The following is a 27,775-nucleotide window of genomic DNA, read 5'->3' as shown; positions in this document are numbered from 1 at the left end:
TTCATCTGATACCTTTAAAATGGGCAAAACTGCAATAAAGATATTATGATTTTGGAAGAGAATTTCTTGGCATTATGTTTCCTCAGTGTTGTGACAGGCAGCTTTTGGCTTCATATGCTTTGGGCACTAGTACCTTGTGACTAGTCCAGGGCTTTGTAACCTTTTTTGTGTCATCAGCCCCCTCTGAAAATAATGTTGCTTAGTGCCATCAATCAAACATGTAGGATGATAAAGGAAATCAATTTTATTCAAACATAGTTATCAAAATATTTTTAAAGCAAGTTCCCAGGCCCTAGGTTAAGAACCCCTGAATTAAAGGATATTCTGGTAGACATCCTAGTATGACAATCTGGGCTGCTGCACAGATATATTTCATTAGCCTGAAGGTGACAGACCTCCCATTATGTATTCCTTACACTGAAGGTGTTCTTACATGAACTGCTTCTATCACCAAACCTAATTCTATAGACATAGGAGCTCAGTAGATAATTAGATTAGTGAACAGTCAGCATAAAATACATCTTTTACCTTACCTTTCAAATTTTTTCTCACTTATTTTGTATTTGGGTACTTTTATATATATATGCCTATGCATGAGTGTATGTATATAAATACACACTCACACATACTCTGTGTGTGTGTAAAACATTTGCATTCCTAATGTGAATCTGATTCCACAATTCATGATTTAGGTGCTTTAAAAAAAGAGCAAGACAGGATTTTCCCTTTGTATCAGGTAACCATTTATTAAAGCCTTCCATCTTTCCCAAAAATGTTCATAGGCAACAACAACAACAACAAAAAAAATCATAGAGCTTGTCAGTGAGGAGAATTATTCGCTTTATTCAAATATTCATAATTTTTGTCTACTCTAGAACGGTTTTAGCATTTAGAGCTGGAAAGGACCTTCCAAGTCATCTAAATTAGGAAACAGACTCGGCATTCTTTGTCTTGCTAACTGCCCAAATCACAGGTGCTAGATTCTTAGTCTAGAATCTTCAAGCTTGTATAATTGGGATTATAATTTGGGGACTAGCTGTGGATTATGTGCTTAGTGATGAAGCTGTGTCCTCCTTATTGTCCAGCCCTAATGTGGGAGCTCCCTAATGTTATAGGCTTGCTATCATTGGGTTCTGGATGATGTTTCACTTAATGGTTCCATACTCCAATAACACTAAGAATCTGTCATTAAACTATCATGATCATCACATCCAATATTAAGTACATTTTCTATGCAGAGCATTACCATTCTCTATTTAAATATTCAGACAACATAGAATTCATTATTTTTCAACAGTTCTTCTCCCTTTATTTCTGTGAATATTTTCCAGCATTTCTTTTAAAAATTCATATTATCCAGGTTTGAATCATTTCATGCAAGAGACAATTATATATCCTTTTTTTCCTCTGCAAGCTTGACTTTAATTTCCTTTTTCTTGTAAAAAACAGAATTATGTACCTTAAACAGGTGGTTTGGTTTCTTATTCTGAAATGAAAGACCTTTACATTCAATTATCTGGAATTGACCTTATTAAAAAGTAATTTCCTATTTTTCCCCCATCCTTTTAAAACATGGAGTTTAATTCCTAGGCTGTCCCATCCTCAAGGACTGGCCTTTGGCTGGATTATAAATCATTTGAAATCTGTCCAGCACTTTTGCAATACATGTTTCCCTCTATGAATGGTACTATACGACTATCACATTGTGTATTAGCTTAGACTACCCATTCCAACACAGACAGTAAAGCCAAATTCAAGACATCTCTGAACCATCATTAACATTCACAACTTTTTATTGAATGACTACTATTATTTTACTTGTTGAGATGTTAAGACACACGCCGTACTCTTGTGGAGTTTCCTGTCTAGCTGTCAGTGCAGGACATACATGAAACCTTTGGCATTTTCAAAGAACAGATTCTGAGATTCCCCAAGAATGGAAGCTGTGTTTCTCTTGCCCATGTCCTGCTCTAAGCTCATCACATGGCATCCGTTTAATAGGTGTCTGACCTTCCTCCTGACATGCTCAGGGTATCAGTGAAGCGCTCTGGCCTTCTGCCTGTCATCCCTTGTCCCCATCCATAAAAGCCATTCTTTTCCCATCACATAAGTCCTTGATATCCTGCTTACTCCTGTTCTTCATTTATTACATGCTATAGCCTGCTCACCTCCACCTTGTGCTTCTCCATTCCTCTCTGTGTGATATTCATTTGGAATCTTTTGGAGACTGTTGAATTCCTAATGTCCCAGACATACAGCAATACTCTTAGAATTTTGGAAGGAAATTTTTTTTTAATGGGCTTCTGCCTTTATCATAAGCTTGAAGTCATTTTTTAAAGAAGAAGCTGCTTTGTGATTTCTTGAGGATGTTCCAGTTAACAGGTTATCTGTTTTGCTCAAAGTATTTGTCTCTTCAAGTAGTCTCTTATATCACTCTCTGGATCTTGGAATTTAATAATAAGAGTCACTATCTGTGTGATGAAGCTCTTAGTCCAGTTTGGATGGAATAGTGTATATATGAAAAGGAGTGAGATTAGCTTTATTTCAGATTGTGTAAGGTCTTGAATTCCAGGTGAAATAGAGAGTTTGGACTTTATGTAATAGGTATTTGGGAGCTACTTGTTGAATGAAGAACGATGTCCTATTAACATAAAGTTTCAGGGAGAGGAGACTTCTAAGTAAAGATATCCAGCTAATATTTGGAAATGTGGGACTGGAGTTGTAACCTAAAAAGGACAAGCACCATGTATCTTTAATTCTCTGCAGTGTCTCTTTTTAAAATATATGCTTACTAACTATATCATAACTTTTCTAAAGTAACAAAGTGTTTTAAGGGCAAGGTACATAAAGCTTCTGAAAGTACAATTGTAATGACTTTGCTCTGAATTCTAAGAAAATTTTTGCTAAGACTTTAACTGCCAGCATTATTTAGTACACCCAAAAACTTATAGAAAAATACATTCAGTTTGATCAGGAAGTCCCTGTATCATATTCACACCTTTATGAAGTATTTATCATTATTCTGATATATTTGCCTAGTGATATATTTGCAAATATAGAGAAATGAGAAGCATTAGATTGGCAGTGCTTTCTAGCCAGCATCACTCAGGAAAAATTATAAAGTCTAATCAAATTGTCTTGTAACATGATCATTCTGGGCTCCACGTTTAAATGATACTGCATGCAGCAGAGCATTTTTTGGTTGTTTAGGTACAGTTTATATTTTTGAGAGAAAAGGAAATAACACCAGCAGCTAGAAAAATAACCAAAGATAATGATTCTTTTTGTTTGTTTCACAGTGTATCCAGGCTTATTTTTGTGAGACACATGGGTGGTGTGCTAGCAATAGCTAACATTAGGGGAGGTGGTGAATATGGAGAGACCTGGCACAAAGGTAAGACGCTGCCCCTGCCGAGACAAAATGGTGTGTTAATCAAGAGTGACATTGTGATTTTTTACTTTTTCTTTTTCTACTAATATCCTTCCCTCAGCCTAACAAAGAAAATATATACATCTCTGCATGTTCATACCTGCCCATTTGTATTAAGTTAACTTTTCCACACTTGTTGTTTTATAATTGTAATATACAGTAGTTAGATTTTAGAATTATTTCTCCAAAAGAATAATCAAAATGGTTTTCATTGTTGATTTTTTAAAACGTATGGAGGTCATCTTTGTAGAGTTGCATTCCTATGGGTATGCAATACTGCATGTCAGATTTTTTTGACGTCTTGTTTAATTTCACTGAAATACTTTTCTTTTTTATTCTGTGTATTATAAGGAATGGTTCTTGAGAGGGGGAAAGTAGGTGATGCAAAACAAAGGATAAAAATTATTTTTGAAACTATATATTAAGATGACCTTTTATAGATAACTAATTTGATACAGACTTTTGAGTGAGAAATTGGATATTCTTTTTTTTCCCCCTCAGTGTTATCCTTCTCTTTTAAAGTCATCTTGGGCTAACAGATTCAAGATGAACAATTTTTCTCCTTGACTCAAAACTTTTGTGTTAGCCTTTTTTAAAATGTGCTCTTTAATCCTTAACCAACTAACTGTGTGAAGGCCAGGGTCAGTTTCTTGCAGCTATTTTATACAGTCAGAACTATGTGTAAGCCAACCGGGTAGGCCAGGACATCCACTCACTCATCTTCACTCTTCTGAATCACATGGCCCAAAGGCAAGTGCTTTGGTTTTCCCCTTCAAATGAAACCCAGTAATCAGAGATAAAGAACATTAAGTGGAAATGTGTTTGTGTTTGTCCTTCATTCGCGAAGAAAACCATGCCATTAGAGAAATAATGACATGACTTGCACTTGACTTTGTTTTTGAGTGAGGGAGGGCTGTGCAAGTCACCAGACTAATCTGAATCCAGTGACCAGATATTGATCAGGATTACTGGAGATGACCCAGGATGAGGCAGTTGGGGTTAAGTGACTTGCCCAAGGTCACACAGCTAGTGAGTGTCAAGTGTCTGAGGTGAGATTTGAGCTCAGGTCCTCCTGACTCCTGCACTGGTGCTCTATCTTATTTATCCACTACACCACCTAGCTGCCCCAAGTGGAAATGTGAACAACAGACAAAAGCAGCTGGTAGGTATCAGACAGAGTTCAGGGACCAGCCCAGGGCTAGAGATGCCCAGTCTCTATCATTTTGAACACCACAGTCTGAGAAGAATACATTTCCAGTGACCATGACATTTTGGCTTAACTCCATCCCCAAACTTAAGCAAAATACTTGTTCTTTTCCACAACCACCCTTCTTTCCCAGGACCTAAACTTAAATTGAACTGGCAAGCAAGAGCTTGATTTTAGAAACTTTTCCCTGGACCAAAGTGAGATTGAGTGCTAGGACTGGAAATGGCCCCGTTGTTTTCGTTGTTCACTGTAGGATGATCATATCTGTAGTGTGATAAATTTGAAGTAAATCTTTTGCCTGGAAAGTGACTGATAATTGAGTTTAAATGGTCACTTAAAAATGTTTACTTCTATACTGCAAGTTGTATATCTTAAGCTAAGTAATAATAGCTGATTTGTTTCTCCCAGCTTATTAAAATCTTAATAACATTTGTTTTGATGTGTAAAAAAAACTTTAGTTCTATTGCTTCCTCTTAATTGAATTTCTACAGAAGTAGCTCATTTAAGATGCATAATTAGATATGTATCTATTTTTTGTTCATTTCATAGGTAACTTTGATGTTCCTTTGAGGGTGTGCCTGTGAATCTTTGACCTTTGCCCAAAACAGAGAATCCAGAGTAATGCAGTAAACTTTTCTCCATTTCATTTATTGTTTCCTCTGGTCTTACACTTAAGAGAAATGATTTGAAAATGAATAGAGAAACCCCAAATCTCCAAAGAGGCATATTATCAGTCCTCTTTATTCATTTCCAGTGATATAAAGTTTTATTTGAGGTAGTTGGCTTCCCCCCCAAGGACCTGAGAGGTTGCAGAACTTTTTGATGGTGTTGAAATTGTGTTTTTGGCTCAAGTGTATCGATCCTTAGGTATAAAACAGCTTCTAGTACATCGTCACATAAGTATTCTTCTACCACCCCGAATTGAGCAGGCCTCAAATCAAACTCACTATTCTTCCTCTACCTCCCAACTCAAAGACATTAGTCCCTTTATCATTTTGGGGGAGGCAGAAAAGCCTGGGGCACACTGAAACAGAAATGAGGGAGGATGTTAGCTAGTCTGGGACTACAAAATCCACCGTGCAAAAATGTGGGCATAAGAGCCTCCCATCCATTGAGGTTGGTGTGAATTTGTTACTTGATTTATGAATGACTTCAGCTTGAAATTTTATAAATAAGTGTTTAAGTAAAAGGTAAATATGGCCCCAGTATTGTATGTGGTACTGAAAGATTATAGCATAAAGAAGCGATTGGAGTTGGATATGGCTAGACAAAACTTCCATAAAAGATTTTTGAAGTGTATAGATTGGCATAGAACTTCTGGACAAGGGGATGTCTGAGATTTTTATTTACAGCATTCCAAACCCCTGAAGAAATGAGGGCATGGGAGCTAATAACAAGAATGATTCATATTTGTATATTATATAAATGATTTACAAAATGTTTTCATCCATAACATTCCTCTGGGGTAGGTAATGAGAGTTCCAAACTTAGGCAACACAAAATACCCTGATCTTACTCTGAAAGGAGGGATCATAGACAACCCATGCCTCCCAAATGATGGTGTTATTTTACTAAATGAGAACTTGGTAAATTCAGGATTTCTGAACTTTGTATGTTTGGATTCTTGCTTCTTGTTTGAATTCTTTGCATTCCCATTTGAGTTTGACTTCTACAAAGTTGTAATGTTTCTCTTTGACAAAGTGCATGTTCTCATTTGTCCTCCTTCTGAGAGGCATCCTGATAGTGAGTACATTACTGGACTTGGAGTCAGTCAGTTTGAGTTGGAGTCCTGCCCCAAATATTAGCTGTGTGATTATAGGCAAGCCACAATCTTTCAGAAGCTTGGTGTCCTCATCTACAAAAGAAGGAAAATAATGCTGGTACTGCCTTTATTTTGTTTTCTGCTAGATATTACTCTTGCATGTGAATTAGAAATTATTGAACTTTGAAAGGTCTCATAGAATCATGGATTTATCAATCAATCAAAAAGCATTTCTTAAGCACCTGCTATGTGCCAAGCACTGTGCTAAGTCCTGAGGATACAAAGAATATACCCAAAAAGAGTGAAATAATCCCTTCTTCTCATATATTCTGAGAGAGTAAGATATATATATATATATGTAAATATATGCATAATATATAAACAGTGAAATTGTAGTTTTGAGAAGGGTGACACTAGCAGCTGAGGGTCAAATAGGGTTTATATAGAAGGTGTCACTGGAGATAAATTCTGACAAAAGCCAGGGATTCTAAGAGATAATGTATTTGAGGCATAGAGGACAAATACTGCAAAGTCCCAGAGATGGAAGATAGAGGATCAGGTGTGGGAAAGTGGGTGGGTGGGCCAGTGTGACTGAATTACAGAGAACATGCTGGGAGGTAATGGACAAGAAAACTAGAACCTGGGTCCTCGGAGATGTTGTCTAATCCAACCCCTTCTTTTTATGGAAGAGGAAATAGAGGTTAATTAACTTTAAAAATTATTTTGTGTAAATTCTTCATTTGACACATATGAGAAAATGGAGTTCTGGAGAAGTAAAATTATTTACCCAAGGTCACAGCTAGTTAATGGCAGAGTAAACACTACAACGGGTTTCCTATTTCCTTTGGTCGAGTTTTCTTTCTGCTATGCTCTGTGACTGAATGTGACAAAATTTTCAAATTTCATGTGTTTTATTATTTAGCATTATTATTTATCATTTAGCATCTTTCCAAATGCAGTGTTTATTGGAAAGACAAATAACTTTGAAAAATTTTAGAACTCGAATGCATTGACTAACCACAATTTCAGAGGATGGATGAAGCATGCTACCCACCCAGAGAGGGGTGATGGACTCAGAGGTGCAAGATTAGACATACATTTTCAGACACAATCATTGTAGGGATTTGTTTCAGTTGACTTTGTGTCTTTGTTACATAGGTTGTGTTTATTTTTTTAATTGAGGAGGGCACAAAAGGGAAGACAAGGTTACCTTCCATGCACCCTCCCAACAAAAGAAAGAAAAAGGAAAGAGTATCTAGCATTGAAACATTTTTTTAAAAGCACAGAAAAGAATAGAAGTAAAGCCAGAAGGTATCACAGACAAGTAGGACAATTTTGAAAGTTACGTGCTAGATTAATGATATATTTAAAAAGAAAAGCAAGCTACACGTGATAGAAATATACAGTTTTATATACAATCTTCTTTTTCTGTTCTATCTATATGGAAAGTCTCATTTTATTTGACATTCTTTTAAAAGGAAGTGTAACATTGATCTAATTGTAATGAATTAGGAAAAGTTGTATATCGAAAAGGTTTTCTATTAATTTTCATGTAATATTAAGTTCACTCTTGGATGGGGTCATTGAAGATCTGTGTAAAAGAATCTGTCCTGCAAGTCTGTTACTGAGAATTGTAACCCACTTGTCCTATAATACAAGCATTTTATTATTTAGGACTCAAGAAAGCATTAGGGTTGGGGGATACCAAATTATCTCCTCATTTCCTTGAGCTGAAATTCTTTTCTACCTTGTTGTGAGTTTCTTTTGACTGTCTGGTATTATGAGTTTTATGAAATAAACTCTCAGTATCTCCCCTTTCTCCCCTGCTTTTGACATATTGTAGGTGGTATCCTGGGCAAAAAGCAGAACTGTTTTGATGACTTTCAGTGTGCTGCTGAATATCTTATAAAAGAAGGTTACACTTCACCAAAGAGATTGACTATTAATGGAGGCTCAAATGGAGGACTTTTAGTGGGTAAGATTTCTATTTCTATTCATTGTGTCTGCTTTTTTAAATATTAAGTAAGTTTTCAAAGAATCTTATCTGAGGACACCCTTCAAATTATCCTAGTCAGTGGAGAGAAGATACACAGACAATCTAAGATGACAAACAATTCAAAAACGATTTATAGTATTTTAGATTTTATATGTTGGGATAAATCATTTCATAGGCATTTATTTAGCACCTACTATGTACCAAGCATTATTCAGGGTACTAGGCATATAAAGAAAGTTAATATTCATTAAACTATACCACACTGCCTTTCCTAAAATTAGCATGTATCAAATTTGAATATGATCTTTAATTGGTGTTACTTTTCAACGTATGATGAAAATCTTAAGACACAAAAGCTGAAAAACATACCTTAGACATAACATAGCCAAGTTGGTCTTACTAGTTAGGGCTATGCTATAGAAACTGGCTTGATTTTATAGAAGAATTTGCAAAGAATGAATCATAAAATATTAAAGCCAAAAGAGAATGTAGAAATCATATTGTCCTTCCCCCCAAACCCCTTTTTTAAAGAGAAGGACACAGAGGCCCAGAAAGGTAAATTCTAAGGTCACACAACTGTTTAGAACCATGAGCCCTCTACTCCATCTATATCAAATGTTCACATTTCCACACTTTGATCTTAAATATGCACCATTCCCCCCAAAACATTTTTATTTAAAATCCTCTCCATGCTTTAACCTCCTTGATACTAACATAAGGAAAGTTGTCTTATTTTAGAGATGCTATGTTCAAGTGTGATCTATTTTCAAATCACCAGGATATATAAAAATACAAATGGCACAAGGCAAGTATACTATAATAAAGATAACAGTAGTAAGCTTGTATCTTGGATGATTGCCACAATTCACCATGAATAATCAACTACTTGAGCCGACTTGGGAGCCAGGAAGACTTGGGTTCAAGTGCTCCCTCTGACATAAACTTGCTGTATGCCTGTAGGCAACCTCTCCAGTTACAAGGGACCTATATTGGTAGGAGAAGTTTCCTTATCCAGGCATTCCCTAAAAATCACAGTTCTGTTGGCTATCCCTGTCATAATATACTATGTAATTAATCATCCATAATTAATATTTAATGAAATTATAATTCACTTTTTGAAAGAAAAGCTTATGAGTAATTTATACATATAACCATCAAATAAAATTCTATTTTAAGAATCATGTTCTGAGTCTTTCTCCTCATTTCATCTATAAATTTCTTCCATCACTTTCTCTGATATGTCATATGCTTAATTGATTCATTAAAGTGTTTTTTTCAGCTTTCTATGACTTTTTTAATGCTAAAACAGTTTGGACACTTTAGAAAAATGATTAGCATTTTATAAGTAATAAGTTGTGTTGGTGTTCAGTATTCCACATATTATGTCAATCTCTCTAAGGTCATGGAGAGAATAATTGCATATAGATGACACTTTATAAATTCTTTGATAATCTGATATGTACTCATAGTAGAAATACCTTGTGTACCTTGTTGATGTCCTTGTAGCTTTCTTATTGGATTTGGCTATCATGTCTTTTGAGAGTTGAAAGTGAGGACCAATAAGAAGTTCTGTGGTTTGTGGGATTTACAGAAGAGAAATGGGAAAGTTCAGATAGCTTGAGCAGGTACTATAAACTGCAGATTTTTTTTTTTATATCTAGATTATACTTGGTCTTAAATAACCCACATATAAGATATGGTTTTGAATAGCCTATATAAATTTCAGTCTTCACACAAGTCTTCACATTTTTTGACTATAAAAGCATGCCAGTTTTGAGTGTTATCCTGCATTCCATTTTCTAAGTTAATAGAAAACTTTACTCCTGTCAACAATAAATTTGTGAATCTAATCCAGTCCCCCCTTCATTACCCTCTTTTTCCATTAAAAGTAAAAATGTATACTTCCATAATAATTTAAGGTTAAAGTTGTACAAAAATTTTGTAAGCATCATTTTCTTAAGTAATAAAAATGTATTCTCTAAATTTGATGGGATAAATGTGAAAAATCAAGTGATTTCAGTAAAGGCATAAATTTTCTTGTGGTCTCCATTGTTTCTTTAAATACATATTATATTTAAGCATCTCTCTCTCTTTGAAATTTTTATGTATTTGGTATGGAAAATGTCTCCAAATCAAGCCTGTGTGTGCCTAGCTTAGCATGTTCCATGTTGAGTCCAACCTTTCCCTCCTGATAGCATTTCTTCCCATACCCCTGCCATTGTTATTGACATTAACCAATTCTGGTCTTCTTTATTGTCAAGGATTAGCTAGTCACTCTGCCTGCTTCTTAGTCCACTGTTTCAGAGCCTTCAGCACTCTTTTCTCAGGTGGCCAGCTTCCTTACTAAAAAAAGATCCCTCTGGGTGGTTAGGTAGCGAACAAAAGAACGAATAAGAGCTGGAAGAATGAGAGGAGAAAGAAGATGATACAGGGAAAATTATACAACAAAAGGATGACTGGCAAGGAGAAATTGGAAGGAGGGATCAGTCATTATGAGAGGTAACAGTAGCTAGACTAGACGAGTTAAAGAATCAGTCAGTAAGTTTTCATTGAGTGCTTGTGTGCCCAGCACTATGCTAGGAACTGGGAATACAGTATATATAAAGTACACTGTACATTCAAAGAGTGAAAAAGTTCCTACCTGAAAGCAACATATGTGAGGAGAAGAAGGGAGATAAAATATTGTGGATCAAAGGATAAATAGCATGGAATGATCCATTGGAAAAATAACACTGACTAGGTACTAGTAAATCTGAGGTCAAGACCTAGCTTATCCTCTATAGCTAGTTGTGTGAACTTGGTTAATTAATGTAATACTCTGGCCTTAGTTACATTTATAAAATGAGTAGATTAGACAAGTTTATTTGAGGTCTCTTTTAGTTTAAAGATCTGTGAGCTACCAAAAAGGGTCATATTCATCCCATTGGCCTCTGGGTCACATTTGATTGTTTTTTAATAATTCACATATAACTTGAGGTTCAATCTGTCTGCCCTTCTGTTGTTTCTTTTAGCTGCTTGTGCTAATCAACGCCCTGACCTCTTCGGTTGTGTCATTGCCCAAGTTGGAGTAATGGACATGCTAAAGTTCCATAAGTATACCATTGGCCATGCCTGGACCACAGACTATGGTTGCTCTGACACAAAAGAACATTTTGAATGGCTTAGCAAGTAAGATTCTTAAGTTTCATTTGTTACCTAACAGTTAATGCTTTGATTTATGCAGTTTTGAAGTGAGTTTTTCATTAATAGCCTTTTAAAAAATGTTTTATTTATGCTTTTTAAAACATCATCTTCACCTACCAGTAACCACTCCCTCCCCTGCCACAGCAGTTCTTCCTCCAGCAGAGGATAGTTTGGATAGTTTTGCCTGATAGAGTATGCCCCATTCTGTACATACAATCAGTCCTCTGCCCTTAACTGCCAAGAAAAGAGAGATGTTTCCCCATTTGTCTTTGGAATAAAGATTGGCCACAAGGCTTAATAGCTTTTTCATACAGTGTTTACACAGTTTATTGTTCTCACTTGCCTTAACCCTCAATATTGAGGAGGAAATTCATTCCTACATTTTAGGGAGAGTAGATATTTTAGTGATAAAACGAAAGCAAAAGTAGGGCACAATTTGCCATGCAGATGTAATAGATCATAGCAGGTTTCTGATGTCCATCTCCCAGACTTTTAGCAAACATTGCTAAGATTCATTTCTTTCCTCTTCCCATGCCACAATTTTTAAAAGAAAATAGAAAAAATGGATTCCTGATAGGAGGAAAAACACAAAGGCCCATACTACTTGTCCACCTTACATCAATATGACTTCCCAGAAACCTGCAGAAAGACAGAAAGTCAAGCTTGCTTGCCAGTTCCTTAAGAAAACCACCATAGATTGTACTAGGTGTATACATACAGACATATGTGAGTCAAACATCTACTATATGCCAGGCACTGTGCTTAAGCCCTGGGGATACAAAAAGATATAAGACAGTTCCTACCTACAAGGAACACACACTCTAATGGGGGAGACAACAAGCAAGCAGGTATGTTCAAACAAGCTGTACAAGAAAAATGGAAAATAATTGATAGAGAGAAGGCACTAGAAATGAACAGCTGAGAAAAGTTTCCTGTCGATGATGAGATTTTAGTTGAGACTTAAAGGTATCCAAGAGGCAGAGATGAGCAGGAAGAGCATTCCAGGAATGGAGGACAGCCAGGGAAAATGCCTGGAGCTGAGAGTTGGAGTATTATGTTCATGGAATAGCCAAGAAGCTGGTGTCACTGGATCAAAGAGCATGTGGCGAAGAGTTAGGGTACTGGAAAGGTAGGAGGGAGCTAGGTTATGAATGTCTTTGAGTGCCAAACAGAGGACTTTGCATTTGTTTCTGTAGGTAATGGGGAACCACTGGAATTTATTGAGTTGGGGGGAGTGACATGGTCGGACCTATACTTTAGGAAAATCACTTTGGTGGCTGAATGGAGTATGGATTGGAGTGGCAGGCAAGCCCATCAGCAGGCTATTACAGTGGTCAATGTGAGAGATAATGAGGGCCTGCACCAGGGTGGTAGCTGAGTACAAACTAAAATAAAGTGAAATAGGACAAGAAAAACAATAGATATAATTAATTACTCCAGTAATGTAAAGCTAATAATATTAAAAATGGTCATATAAACCAATACTATTTAATCATAATGATTGCCCTTGATCCCAGAGAAGAAATGAGGAAATGCCCCTCTCTTCTCTCATTAGAGAGGTGGGAACTATGTGTACTTTTATATGCACTATCAGAGATGATAGCTGTGTTCATTGTTTTTGCTTAACAGAAAACAGTTCCTACCCACAAGAAGTTAATAGTCAACTGTAATTCTGCCTTGAGTTTGAAGTCATTTGTTTTAATGACATTTTCAGAGGCTCAGGGGTCCTGCAATTTGACAGTGGGAGCTTACAAAAAAAGGAAATTATATGGAGGGGGGAAAATCTTAAATTTCTTTCTGAATATTAAGGGCTAAGGAAATACAGGAGAAAGTAAGGAATATAGTAAAGTTATTTTATTCCTTCCCAAGCCTTTCTATATATGTATTAAAAGGTAATTTTTCTTCAATGCGTTGCATTATTAGAGAGATTAAAAATTTATCTAGTTCACCCTTTTCAGTTCCATCCATATGCAAAATGAGAAACTGGCAAGCATTCTGTGGAAACCATCTAAGCTAAGGTGTTTGCCTGCTCATTACTCTTATGTTCAGTCACCTGAAGCATAAACAGTTTGAGAAAAAGCATGATCTACCTAGGAAATATCTAAATATAAATAAGTGCTCTAAATTCTCAGCATCATTTAGTATTTGTATAAGCAGATCAAGTAGCATTTACTTTCTGTGCCTTAGCTTTCTCTCTCAGTAAACAGTAGATTCACATTAAGTAGATATGATTATTTAACCCGTACAACAACGGAATAACAGAAACAAGCCTCATTTTTAAATCCTTTGTTTTGCATTGTGTGTCCAGTTGGCATGGTTGGTATACAGTAAACAATCTTTTAATGTAGCTGCTTACACAAACATGGTATTTTCATCAGATAAAAAATGTTTTAGTAATGAATCCACATTTGCATAATTGAACTTCTGTTGTCCAGCAGAAAAGTATTCAGTTCCTTTTTTTTCCATTTGCACACATTTACTGTTAGAGCTACAGGTAGCCTAGTTTTCTAGGTGCAGGTAATAGGAAAAGTATTTTGCATGTTCAGTTTTTAGCTTACATGTGCCATGTAAGAGAGAGGGAGACTTAAAAGCTCTTAAATTTTTGAACTCATGTATATTTGTTAAGTATATATCACAAGTTTAATAATAACAGTAATAGAAATGTTTCATGCTTAGATTAGAACCTCCTAAAGGGGAAAGAAATTGTAAGAACTAGAAACTATGCCTACTTCTCAGAGTTTGGTGAGATCAGCCCAGAAGTTGACTGACTCACACCATTAAACTCCAATCAGTCATTTTACCATTGGCTCTTTTCACCTGATCTTTATCAGCATTCCTTATGAGGGCAGCTAGGTAGTGCAGTGGATAGAGCACCAGTCAGGAGGACCTGAGTTCAAATCTCACCTCAGACACTTGACACTCACTAGCTGTGTGACCTTGGGCAAGTCACTTGACCCCAATTGCCTCATCCTGGGTCTTCTCCAGTCATCCTGATGAATATCTGTTCATTGGATTCAGATGGCTCTGGAGGAGAAGTGAGGCTGGTGACCTGCATAGCTCTCCCTCACTCAGAACAAAGTCAAGTGCAAGTCATGTCATCATTTCTCTGATGGCATGGTCTTCTGCAATGAAGGATGAACACACACACATCAGCATTCCTTTATTTTTCTTAGTTTTTCAGTTTTGCATTCAAGAGGCTATTTATTTTCTCTTATTGCCTATGAGGCAAGTACCTTCTAGGTTGAATTAAGCTAAACTGAAGCCAAATAGGGGAAAAGTATCCAATTTGAAAAGTGGAAATATCCCATCAACCAGATAGTCTATATACAAAAGGAATCTCCCAGATAACGTAGCTGACAAAAGTTCTTCAGCCTGTGTTTAAAGACCTCAAGCAAGGGGAACCAGCCACCTCTCAGGGTAACCCATTCCACTTTTGAACAACTGGAATCCTTACCTCAAGCCTGCATTTGCCTTTTTTGCAAATTCCACCCACTGCTCCTGATTTGGCCCTCTGGGACCAAGCAAAACAAATCCAATGCCTCCACATGACAGCTTTTCAGGCCTTTAGATGCTTGGAGACAGGTATCTTGTTCCCACCAAGTCTTCTGATTTGGGGGCTAAACTAACAGCTTCAATTCTCTTATAAGGGGAAGGAAAGAAGAAGGGAGGGAGCATTTATATAAAACAGGCCACTGTGCTAAGCACTTCATTCATATCATCTCATTTGATCTTCAGATGCTGTTATTATCTCCCTTTTACAGTTGAGGAAAGTGAAGCAAATAAAGGTTAAATGACTTGCTCAGGGTCATATAGCTAGTAAGCGTCTGAGCATGGATTTGTATTCTGGAAGACCTGAGTTACATATAACGTAGACTCAAAACCTCTCATCATCCTGCTAGTCTGTCTGTGGACTCTGTAGCTGATTAGTGTCATTCTTAAAATGTAGTGAGCAGAACTGAACATAATACTCCAGATGTCATTCCATGAGGGTAGAATACAATGGGACTATCACCCTATTCCTTAATGCAGCCCAACACCACATTAAATTTTTTGGCTGTCAAATCACACTGCTTCCTCATATTGCATTTTTAGTTCATTGAAACCCTCAGGTATTTTTCAGAATAACCTGATTTTCCCTCCACCCTCTTATATTTGTGAAGTTGATTTTTTTTGCACAAAAATCTATGACTATACGTAAAGATAAATTTATCCTTGTTGAATTTCATCTTATTAGAGTCAACCCAGTGTTCCAACTTGTCAAGATCTGATATTGCTAGGTCTCCTTCCTTTCTATGTCCACCTCTTCCCTTTTCCTTTTGAGATTCTTGATCTTTTTTTCTCTAGAATCTAGATGCAAAGATTGGGGTTGGGTGAGGGGTGAAATGTGTGAAGAAAAAGGACTTAACCAGTACCAGATTCCAAACTCTACTAACAAAGCATTAATCATCCAAGCTCTTTGGTACTGGTTAAACAATAGCAAAGTCAGTTAGTGGATAGGCAGAAGTATTGTATACAGAATAGTAGAATAGTGTTCATTAATCAGTCCCAAAGATGCCAACTGCTCTGATAAGGACTCACTATTTGGCACGAACTTCTGGAAAAACTGAAGGAGCTATGTAATAAATTAGGTTATAGGAAATAGGTTTAGAACAGTAATCTCCCAGCCATATACCATAATAAACTCCAAATAGATACAGGACTGAGATATAAAAGGTAATGTCATAAACAAATTAGAGGGGAATGGAAGGAGATAACTTTTTGCAACCTTGGATAAAGGAAGAATCATTAATAAGATCTTTGCATCAAGTTTCTCTGTGATTCTGAATCCTCGGTTGCTGATATAAAAACCCTGTTCCCCACCCCCAGTTGCCCTCTCCTTGACTCCCATTTCCTTTATTCCTTGTCCTCCCATTCTTTCTCTCTCACAGTGTCCCATTCCATATCTAACCAACTTTTCCACTGTGCTCTCTGGAATGCTTGGTCCATAATTATCAGATTTGCTTTCATCTCACATCTTTTCCTTTCTTTTTCTGTCTCTCAGTACTCAGTGAGACATGGCTCCTTCTGTTGATGTTGCCTCAATTACCATGGTTTTCCAGTTCTTTAGTCTGTTCAGTCACTATGACCTACTTTTCCACTGCACCTCAGCCTCATGCAAAGGTACCCATACCCTTCATCTTGCCATCACCCATAACTGTTTCACTTCTGTGTTCATGAGCTCCAAAAATTCCTTGATCTGATCATAATCTTTATTGTTCTATCTTTCCTTATATAACCTCTGTTCTTTATTTTCTTTGTGACCTTAAATCTGTTCATCCCTTAATTTTTTCCCAGACCATCACTCCTACATTGACTAATCTTTTGTCTTCACTGTCTCAGTAACTTGCTGAATCAGTTTAACTTTCTACTATCCTCTACATAAATCCCTTGCCCCACTGTCCATCTCACCTGGACAAACCCCAACTTTGGATAACTCCCTCCGTTTGCCTCCTTTCTTCTTATTCACATAGTACTGAGAGCTGGACAAAATTAGTGGGATCCTTTACAGATTTATGTTATGTATTCTTAACTGAGCTTTCACTGCAGCAAGACACACTTCAAAAATCCACTCAATAGTCCATTCACCATAGTGGCTATTCTAAACCTTTTCATTCCTTCCTTAAACCTCCCACATCTGCCCACTTGAGGATTTTGTTTATACCTTACTGAAAATCTTGAAGTCATGTACTGAGAGCCCTCTTCTGCCTTCCTCATCTTCTCTCACCTTCTCCTTCATCCTGCTCCCCCATGAAGAGGTGACCCAAATCCTTGACAAGGCAGACCCTTGATCTTGTCACTTCCCATCTTTTCCAGCATATTATCCCCGCCATCATCCACCCCCACCTCCCAGTTCCAGTCCTTCTGGACACTGTGATTCATTCTCTCCTAGATATTCTCACCTCTCTAGATTTCTGTGACTGTTCTCTCCTTTTTCTCCTACCTGTCTGGTCAACTCTTCTTAGCCTCTGTTTCTTAAACTAGGTCACACCCAATAACCTTTCTATCCCCAAAACTCTGTGGGCCCTGTAATATCAAATCTATGATATGTTATGTAGTGATATCATCAGTTCCCATGGATTCAGTTATCTCTATGCGGATAATTCCCAGACATATAGATGCAGCCCTAATCTCAATCTCTCTCCTTTCTCTCCCTCTTTCTTTCTACTTCTCCTTCTCCCTCCCGTCTTGTATCAATAACTGCCTTTTGTACATCTCAGGTTGGAAATTTCATTGGTATCTCAAACTTGACATATCCAAAATAGAACTCATCATGTCTTCTCCTAAACCCTCCATACTTCTTAACTTTCCTGTTAATGTCAAGGGCAGTCACCTAAGCTCACAACCTGTGTCATTCTCTGTGACAGCATGGTCATAGTGACCTCATATAGCCTACCTATTGTTAAACTTGTGGGTTTTGCCTTCACAACATCTCCTCTCTATTTCTTTTCTCCACTCGTGTAGCCACTACACTTGTACAAGCCCTTATCACCTTTTTTCTAGATTATTGTAATTGCCTTCTAAATTAGCCTTCCTGATTCATCTCTTCCCAACTCCAATCTGACCTCCATTCAGCTGCTAGAGTAATCTTAAAGCACAAGTCTGACCACATTAGCCCCTACTCAGTAAGCATCTGTTCCAAATCAAACATAGACTCCTCCCAGACATTTAAAGCTCCTTATAACCTGTCTCCTTCCGTCTTATACTTTTGTCCTCCACACTCTGCACTCCAGCTGTGCTGACCTACTTGATCTTCCACACACAGAACACTTTATCTCTCAGTTCCATACATTTGCACTGGCTATCTTCACCTTGATTAGAATGTTCTCCCTCCTTGCTTCCCGCTCCTATCTTTTCCCGGCTTCCTTTACAATTAAGCTCAAATCTCTTCTGCACAAAGCCTTTCCTGGTCTGCTCACCCCCAGCTCCAGTCCTTTCAGAGCTTACCCTCCAATTACAATTTATCTATCTTATCTCAACATATTTATTTGCATGCTATCTACCCCTTTAGAATGGGAACACCTTGAGAGCAAGGACAGTGGTGGTTGTTATTTTTTTCCCTTCCTTTCTTTTTATCTTCAGTACCTAACACTATGTCTGGCACACCATAAATGTTTCATGACTGCCTGATAAAGGTCTGATATCTAAGATATATAAGGAACCCATTCAAAACTAGAATTGAAGAGTTATTCTGAATAGTCAAAGAATATGACTTTAAGGAAAGAAATCCAAACTATCAACAACTAAAAGTTTTCCAGGTCATTAATAGAGAAATGCAAAACAATTCTTAGGTTCCACCTCACACCTAACAGATTGGCAATGATAAAAAATAAAGGAAAATTACAGTTGGGATTTAGTAAAAGCAAAAAAAGGAGAAGACTACTAATGTAATAGTCAGCCATTCTGGAAAGTAATTTGGAGCAGAACACAAAAAGTCACTCAATTGTGCATCAGCAGTATAACTCCTGGGCAAATACCCCAAAGAGTTCAGGGGGAAAAAGTACTCATGTATACAAAAATATTCACAGCAGCACTTTCTTCATAGCAGAATAAGGGAGTGTCCATCATTTAGGGAATAACTTAACAAATGGTTTAGGAATACAATGGAATGTTGTTGATACTAGAAATGATAAAAGGGATCGACTTAGAGAAACCTGGAAAGGCTTGTATGAACTGATGCAGAGTGAAGTGAACAAAACTCAGAACCCTTGCTGAGTATTGTAGTGACAAAATTACAACAACATTATAAAGAAAAATATCCTTTAAATACTAAAGAACTTTGTTCAGTACTGTACAATGGCCACCCAAGAGTCTAGAGGGCTGATGATGAAATATGGTACTCTTTGTCTGACAGGGATCCATAGAGAAGCAAAATGAGACGTTCATTTTTAGATTTGACCAACATCTACATTCATTTTTCTTGACAATGTTTATTTTTTTTATACAAAAAGGTTTTGCATTTGTTTAAGGGTAGTGATGCAAAAAAACAGAAAAAAAAAAGGTGGTCATTGGTGTATTTTTTTTAACTTGCTCAGAAGACAACAGGATGAAGTTCAGAGGGAGATAAAACAGGACAACTTTAAAACTAACCTATATTAAATGGGTGTGTATTTAAACAAAGTGTAATGGATATTTGTGATTTCCTGTAAAAGCTACCTTTTTCTCTTCTTTATATATGGAAATGATGATGGTTTTAGTGTGTATCAAGTTCAACAACGTTTAAAAATTGAGATCAAAATGTCCTGGAGAAAAATGAACTCAGCAAAGTTTAAGGAAATAAAAAGGGTAGATAGAATTGTGTACCTTTCCCATTGGTTTATTTTTTATTTTTCTCCCTTTAAAAATGCTTATATTTAATATAATCTTCAAATTTTGTTTAGGGTACTGAGAGGTAAGTTGGTTATGGCCCCACTGGAACCCAAACCTTCCTGACTCCCTGGCTGTTCTTTGTCCACTAACCAGGCTGCTTCTTCTGAAAGTTATTTATCTCCAGGCTTAATTGGAGCATTTTTTCTCCTCACATTTTGGAAACAGTTATCCACACAGGTTAAGGTCATCTTTCGAAGCAAAAGACTGTCTCTGTATTTTGTAGTTAAATACCAGCAGCTTTCCTCTGATTTAGTCACAGGCAATCTATTTACCTTGATTGACTGTGAAAACTAATTATGGGAACAATCTTGCCGTTCCCTCTGCCTCTTGTGTGAATTGAAATTTAAATACTGTTGTTTCCTTAGCAGTGGTTTGTATTACAACCCTCTGATCCAGACTGCCTTAACTATGGAGTTTCATACAATTGACTTTCAAAAGCGTTTACATTCCTCTTAGAATAAAATATTTCCAAAGCACATCTCATCAGAAATCCTGAGGTCTTTAAAACCAATAATCATAAAGGGATAGGAACTGTCTGATTTTATTAGTAGAAGAAACCCTTCTCCCAATGATGTGGGGGGTACTTTTTCTTCAACTTAAAAGTCTTCGAACTGAAAATCTACAAAATCAATATTTAACTCTGTAAACCATTATTTTTTTGTGTTCCTTTACTCAGAACCTCCAAGGGTATCTGATACATTCAACTAAATGCTTTGAAATAAATAGTTCAGTGAAATGATAGACAAAAAAAGGAATTAGCCAAACCAACTGTTTAAAACTTGATTTTATTTACATCCATAAGGTGACAGAGTGGGCCGATGTTCTAGACACAGGAAATTTTTAATGAATTCTATTATTTCTTAAAAGTGATTATTAAAAAAACTATCACTAGATGTTCATATTCCTAGCTTCGAGGTAACTGGGGGTGTGGTCTGTAGGGAGGAGCATGATGAAGACATCATTGGATTTAGTCAGAAGACATAGGCCAGTCCCAGCTCTGCCACTTAATTGTATGACTTTGAGCAAATCAGTTGATTCCTGTAAGCCACAGTTTCCTCATCTTTGCTGCCTACTTACAGGGTGGTTGTAAGAATTAAATGAGAACAACACATAAAGCACCTTTTTAAAACTGTGTAAAACATATATAAAACTTGTAACAAATGTCAGACATTGTTAAAAAATGAAATTACAAAAGAAAAAAATTAATTGAATTTGGTAGTACTCACTTTCTACTCTTCATGCAATGTTCCTGAACCTAAATTCTCTTATATTCAGAAGGACATATAAGGTCAAGATATATGCCCTCCTATCAAGTCAGGTCCACAGATGTTTATTACACACCTACACAGTGCCAGGCTCTGTGCAGGGTGCTGAGCATAGTAGTCCATGCTCTCATGGAACCCACAATTCAATGGGGGGGAGGGGAACGGCAACCATTATGTTCAAAGATGACATAGGCAAGAGAAATTGAGTATAATTTCAGAGACACACATAAAGGAGGACTGGAGAAGGCTTCTTACAGGAAGTAGGATATTAACTGGGACTTGAAGGAAGACAGAAGTGAAAAGGAAAGTAATAAGACTGATGGGGGACAGCCAGTGAAAATGCACAATCAATCAGAAGATGGATGGCGTGTTTTATTCAGGGAGCAGCAAGGAGGTCTTTATCCTATAAGTGTCACAAAAACTAAGAAGGTTTGCATAACTTTGAGTGCACACCTGTGTTCTACTTTATACACTGTGCCCATCCTTATACACAGGAGAAAACTGTCCTCCTTGCCTACTAACTCAGTGACCCAAAAAATTATGATTGATCCCTTACTGTTTATTTCATTTTGAGCAGTTGAGGGGAAAAAAAATCAAAGGAATATCAAAAGAAATCAAACAGCAGAAAAAAAAACAACACAAGTGCTTTAGATTTCAGACTCAGTAATCCTTCAGGCTCTTTTTTATAATTTTTCTATGTTGAAATTGAGTCCTTGACCTTGCGCAAGTCATTTTCTCTCTGGGCCTAATTCCTTCTTCCTTAAGAAAGGCAACTAGGTGGTACAATGGATAGAGCACTGGCCTGGATTTAGGAATTCCTGAGTTCAGATTCAGCCTCTGGCACTTAGTAGCTTTATGACCCTGGGTGAGTCAACCTGTTTTAGTCGCTGTTTCTTCACATGAGAAATTCAATAATAATAGCACCTAGCTCCAACGGTTGTTTTGAGAATCAAATGAGATAATATTTATAAAATTATTTCCTCACTATTATTGTCATCATCATCATCATCATCATATTCTCTGTTAGATGAGATGTCTTCCAGCTCTACAGCCATGATCCTACTTAATCCTGTTGGACAACAGAGATCCTCTCAAGTGCTATACAGGTGTTCGTATTAACAGTAGCTTCAGTTAACAGTCATTTTCCATCCATTTATAAGGACTAGGTTAGGTCAAAGTCTCCTCTGTGTTCTGGACAGGTAAAGAAGTAAGTTGACAAAATTAACCCTACCATTACTAATTAACCACTTTTAAAAATAGAGCATGTCTTGCATGTCTGTTAACATTGATACTGAACCACATAAAATTTCTTTTGTTTTTCAGGTATTCACCATTACATAACATCAAGTTACCTGAAGGGGACGGAGTCCAGTATCCATCCATGTTACTTCTCACTGCAGATCATGATGACCGGGTGGTACCCCTTCATTCCCTGAAGTTCATTGCGACCCTGCAGTATATTGTGGGCCGAAGCAGAAAGCAGACTAACCCTCTGCTCATTCATGTTGATACCAAGGCAGGCCATGGAGCAGGAAAGCCTACTGCTAAAGTTATAGAAGAAGTCTCTGATATGTTTGCATTTATAGCACGGTGCTTAAATATCGATTGGATTGAATAAGTGAAATGCTCAGCTCCCATTATATCCCCAAAATAAACCTCAAGGGCTTTTAACCACCATTTACACAGAGAAACAAGTGGGCATAGTACTTGTATTTGAGAACACTGTTCCTACATCCAACAATCACAGTTCGTTCTTCCAGTGACCCAAACTGTTGTGGGAATTTTATCTTTTTTAGGCTTCTCCTTTTTATTATTTCCTGGGAGTGACTTTTTCTGCCATATTCAGACATATGTTTAGGAAAAAAAAAAAGCATGTTTGGACAAATAGCTAAATTGCAGCAAATGCTGTTGTTAATACTTAAAGATTTCCAGAGTTTTAAAGAAGTAGTCAAGCTTCCTATAAAATCTCTTAATGTTATTTGCTCCCATAACCTTATCCAAGTCACCTGTAAGTACACATAAGAACTGTGATAATACAAAAACAACATTTCTTTACAACATAATAAATGTTATTTAAGAATGGGAGGCTTTATTTCTGTTTCTTTACAAATTACTGGTGAGGGGATACTAAAGTTCTAATCGGAAGGGATTAAATTATTTTTCTCCCAAAATATGAGCTTTGCCCAGCTTTGTAACAAATTGATTTCTAGAAATGTCCTAAATCTTTTTTATATTCTTTGGATTAACAGCTTATAAATAATGTGATTCAAGTGATCATTTGAATATAAACTGCTTTTTTTTTCAATATTTTGCTCTTCACGGATTTGTTCCTACCTCTTCTAACAAGCTTTCTTTTATTTAAATGCCTCCTATAAAAATGGATGAAAACTGGAAAATGATGGCTGCTTCCTAAGATCCAAACTTTAATTTCTTTCCTTAAGTTAACAAGATTTCTGGAAATACTAGTCCCTGCCAGTTCTAAATGGTATGATAAGTGATTCTTGTATCATGGGACCCAAATTCCTTGAACTTTCCAAACAGATATTTGTTTTAAAATCTTCCTTTCTGGAGGGCATTTTTAGACCTATTTTAGACCTATAACTTAGTTATCTTACTATGTTTCCTCTTTTCTCCTCATCAGAACTGAAGAAATTATGCCCACATGTAAAATACCATACAAGGCCATAATAGACTTCTGCAAAATAAAATTAACTATTCCAATTCCTTTCGCTTATCGAGGTAGGTCATATTTTTCAGCACTCTGCTAATCATGCAGTCCTCTCTGTGCACACCTCCAACTGAATAGGTATTATTTTTCACAAAGGACCAATGCCAAGCACTGTCGAAGGGAAGCCGCTTGGTTTGTTTCTGTTCAGTGCACTTGTAGGATCATGGTTTTTAAGCCCTGACTATGCAGAACACTGCTGGCATGTAATTAACTTGTGTTTTGCTATCGACCTTCGGAATGCAAGGTGTCTCTCTCAGCCATCTTGTCTGAAACTGACATTGTTACCATATGACCATAGAAGTAGCAATACTGCCCAACAACCAATTAGTGTCACTCCTAAACAGCATGCTAGGAAAAAGCCAATAAAATGCATTTGCACAGTTGAGCCAAAAGGCCTTCTCTCTTTTGATCAACTAACTGATTTATTTGACTATGTACAAACATCTGAATTGTACCTGTGTTTCTCCTGAGAGCCTAAAGGCTGGAGGAGAAATATGTAATTACATTAAAAATGTCAATAAAAGCAAAATTGATTTTTAAAAGTGAAAAGTATTTGGAAGTTATTATAGAACCATCCCCATTTGTTTTTCTCTTTTAAAAAAATGGCATTTGGATTGTGTAGCAAATTGTAGACTGAATGGTATCTTTAATTTGCCCCCCCACCCCATTTTTTTAAATGTGGTGTTCCAGAATGTCTACCCTTTTGGGGGGAGTGGGGGAGCTTTAATTGATTTTAAAATGTTCTTTTCCCACTTGGTTTACTTAGGACACAAGTGTTAATTTGAAGAAAAAAAAAATACTGGCTTTTGACACGAGATAAAATGAGTCAAGTTAAAAAAAAAACTGGTTGGAGCCTCAGGCTTAGTCATTTTCCAGCTGATAGCCACAGTCCAAACCTGGCTCCCTTTTCCCTTTCTATCTAGAAAAATAGTGATAAACAACATTTATATAGTGCCTACTATGTACCATGCACTGGGCTATGCACTTTACAAATATATCATCACAACAACCCTGAGAGGTCGGGGTCTTATCCCCATTTTACAGTTGTGGAAACTGAGGCAGACAGGTTGTGACTTGTCTAGGGCCACATGTTATCTCGGGTTGGATTTGAACTCCAATCTTTTTGACTTTAGACCCAACGCCACCTAGCTGCCTCTTCTGAGATTTGCTAAAGCTAGAAACTTTCATCTCCTATGCAACCCTCTTGATTGTCCTCTTACCTATAATAATACCTCTTACCTATAATAATATTAGAGGTAGGAAATAAATCAGTACTTTATTTGTCCTTCCCTGTTAAACATCTGATAAATTTATGCATCATTGTTCTTCCCTAATGGAAGACATAACTTCCACTATCCTAAAAACTCTGAATCCAACCCATCCAACTGACTTAGGGTGCCAAGTCCTGGGAACAGCCTCCCATAGATTGTTGTGTTGTAGATTATTATTTCTCCACCATGACCTGAAGAGTTCAGTATCCAGTGAATTCATGTCTCCTTGATTTCAGGTCTAATGCTCTATCCACTGTGCCACAGTTTCCTCCACAGACCCCCTGCTTAGGTGTCCATAGTTCTTCAGACTAACAGAGGGGTCCATAACAATAAAAGGTCAAGAACCACTGGTCTAAGGAACCAGGATCCAAAAATTTTAAGATTTTTCAACTCAGTGCTTTGCATGTCACTCAAAAGCCAATCAATAGCCAATAAAAATGAAAGCTTATTGAATAATGTTCTTAAGAAAAACAGAAGGATATAAGTTAACATTATTAATATATCATTATTATTCTTAATATATTAAATAAAAATACATAAATGCTATCATCAACTGTTGTTGCTACTGTTCTTATTCAGGAAGCTTGCACCACTGAGCATGGGTGGAAGGTGGGAGGAGATGATACGTCTATTGTTGGCAATGCTTTATTAATGGTTTATTTTAGTGTATCCTCTGTGGTGGCTATAAATCAGACTGTAAAACAACATTTAGTCACCCTTACCTGGCCCATGATTGAATAAACTGGTCAATGGGATTTACTTTCCATATTTTTTTTTTTAAAAAGGACTTTTATGCCTCCATCAAGAATTTTAAGTGCTCTGTCCTTACCACATATTAGAGCATAATTTTCTCCTGGGAAACCTCTATAGGCTTGATAGGAGTGGGAAGTTAAATGAAAGGAACTCTGGGTCCTAATTTGGGTTTAGCCACTGATTACTATGACCCTCAACAAATCATATCCCCTCTATTAGCTTCAGTTTTGTTTTAGTCCTGACCTAATTTAATCCTTGAAAGGAATTCCCAGTGCAAGGTCATCAGCAGCTTACAGGCCTAAAGATTTTCCTAGGGCACTCAAAGGTCAAGTAATTTACCCTTAATTACACAGGCAGGATGTAGCAGACATGAGACATGAACCCAGATGCTTCCTGACTCCACAGAAAGCCCTTCCAAACTCTTGTCATGCTGTTTTTCTGAGCCTCAGTATTTGTTTCTTAAAAGGAACAGATGAAAGTACTTCTACCTCAGCTCCAAAATTCTGTTGTGAAAACATTTGAAAAGGTACAATTGCTAAAGTATCCTTTTCATTTTGAGCAAATGTTAACACTGTGTCACTTGCTCTTATAAAGCCTTATGTGGTTAATTATTATTTGTTATTAATTACTAATAATATTATTACTGTTAATAATTATTATTCATTGTTGATCAAGTATTGACATTATATATTATTATATTATTGACATTTATATATTTGGGGTTTGGGGGGTTTTGAGACTGGGTCTTCCCGAGATTGCCCAGGCTGGAAGCACAGTGGCCACTTGGAGGTCCAATACCACTGACTCCTTTTCTAACCAGTTTACTCTTCCATAGGCAACCTTGTTCCCAAACTCCCAACTTCCCGGTTCTCAAGTTCAAGAGATCCACTAGTATTAACTTCACTGATAACAGGAATTAACAGACATCATGCTGGACTGTATGTTGATTCGTACATTATACAAAGCGTGCTATTTACAACCACCATGTGAATTAGCACTACATTATTTTCTCCATTTTACAAATGAAGAAACAACCTTAGATATAGTAAAAAATTTGTCGAGCATCACACAGCTAAGTAAGTGACTGAGCTTTCACAATGGTTACCTTCAAAACATATTAGAAAGATGATGGGAATTACTCTGAGAGTAGGAGTATGAGTTTTCCAAGCCAATATGAAAATTTCCTATGGGAAGGCATCCACTGTCACTCAGTCTCCTGTGAGAAAGAGATATTAATGTCCCAATTTATCAAACTCAAGTTCCTTAGAAAGTCATGAAAGTTCAGGCTTCCATTTCCTATGCAGAAAATATTCTGATGGCCCTAATTTTTGTTCATGGTGAATGCAGTAAATGAGATAGGCACCAATAATTCATCCAGTAATGCACAGTTAATAAAGATACTCCTGCCCAAAGGCTCATTACAGTTCACAATCATGATCACCAAGTCCTGCTGGCTCATCTTAGTGAAAGCTCTGTGCTAGCAGTTAGATGTTAAGTCAGAAGAGGCAATATTTCTGCTTACTGGGCCAGCTTTTGTTCTTATCAGACTCTCAGCTCTTTCAAATAGTCCCCTTAGGAGGAGCTGACTTACATCATCTTTGTTTATTAATGCTACCATTAGACTCCAATTTGAATCAAGAGTCGTAGCTAAAGTTATTATCCTTTATGGTTTTCTTTCTGAGTCTCACAATGGCATTAAGCCTGGTTTTCCAGGGGTACTCATCTATAGGCAAATTATATGGAGAGAGAGGAAAAAAAAATCCAATTGGTCTAA

The 27,775-nt window shown here is 36.8% G+C and overlaps 1 protein-coding gene across 1 annotated transcript in view; it reads left to right on the top strand.

Annotated features, from left to right (window-relative positions):
• Positions 1-24,526, top strand: part of PREP (prolyl endopeptidase) — a 145,387-nt gene extending 120,861 nt beyond the window's left edge. Inside the window, exons 12-15 of the mRNA XM_072642950.1 lie at positions 3,300-3,394; positions 8,243-8,374; positions 11,407-11,563; positions 22,573-24,526. Coding sequence (XP_072499051.1) covers positions 3,300-3,394; positions 8,243-8,374; positions 11,407-11,563; positions 22,573-22,867 — 679 coding nt within the window. The 3' untranslated portion in view covers positions 22,868-24,526. The remainder of the gene's footprint in view (positions 1-3,299; positions 3,395-8,242; positions 8,375-11,406; positions 11,564-22,572) is intronic.
• Positions 24,527-27,775: the final 3,249 nt, after the last annotated feature.

Source organism: Notamacropus eugenii, chromosome 2 (genome assembly GCF_028372415.1).
Source record: "Notamacropus eugenii isolate mMacEug1 chromosome 2, mMacEug1.pri_v2, whole genome shotgun sequence".
Lineage (NCBI taxonomy): Eukaryota > Metazoa > Chordata > Mammalia > Diprotodontia > Macropodidae > Notamacropus > Notamacropus eugenii.
The sequence above is the reverse complement of the archived record's forward strand: the minus strand, read 5'-3'. Positions and strand labels throughout refer to the sequence as shown.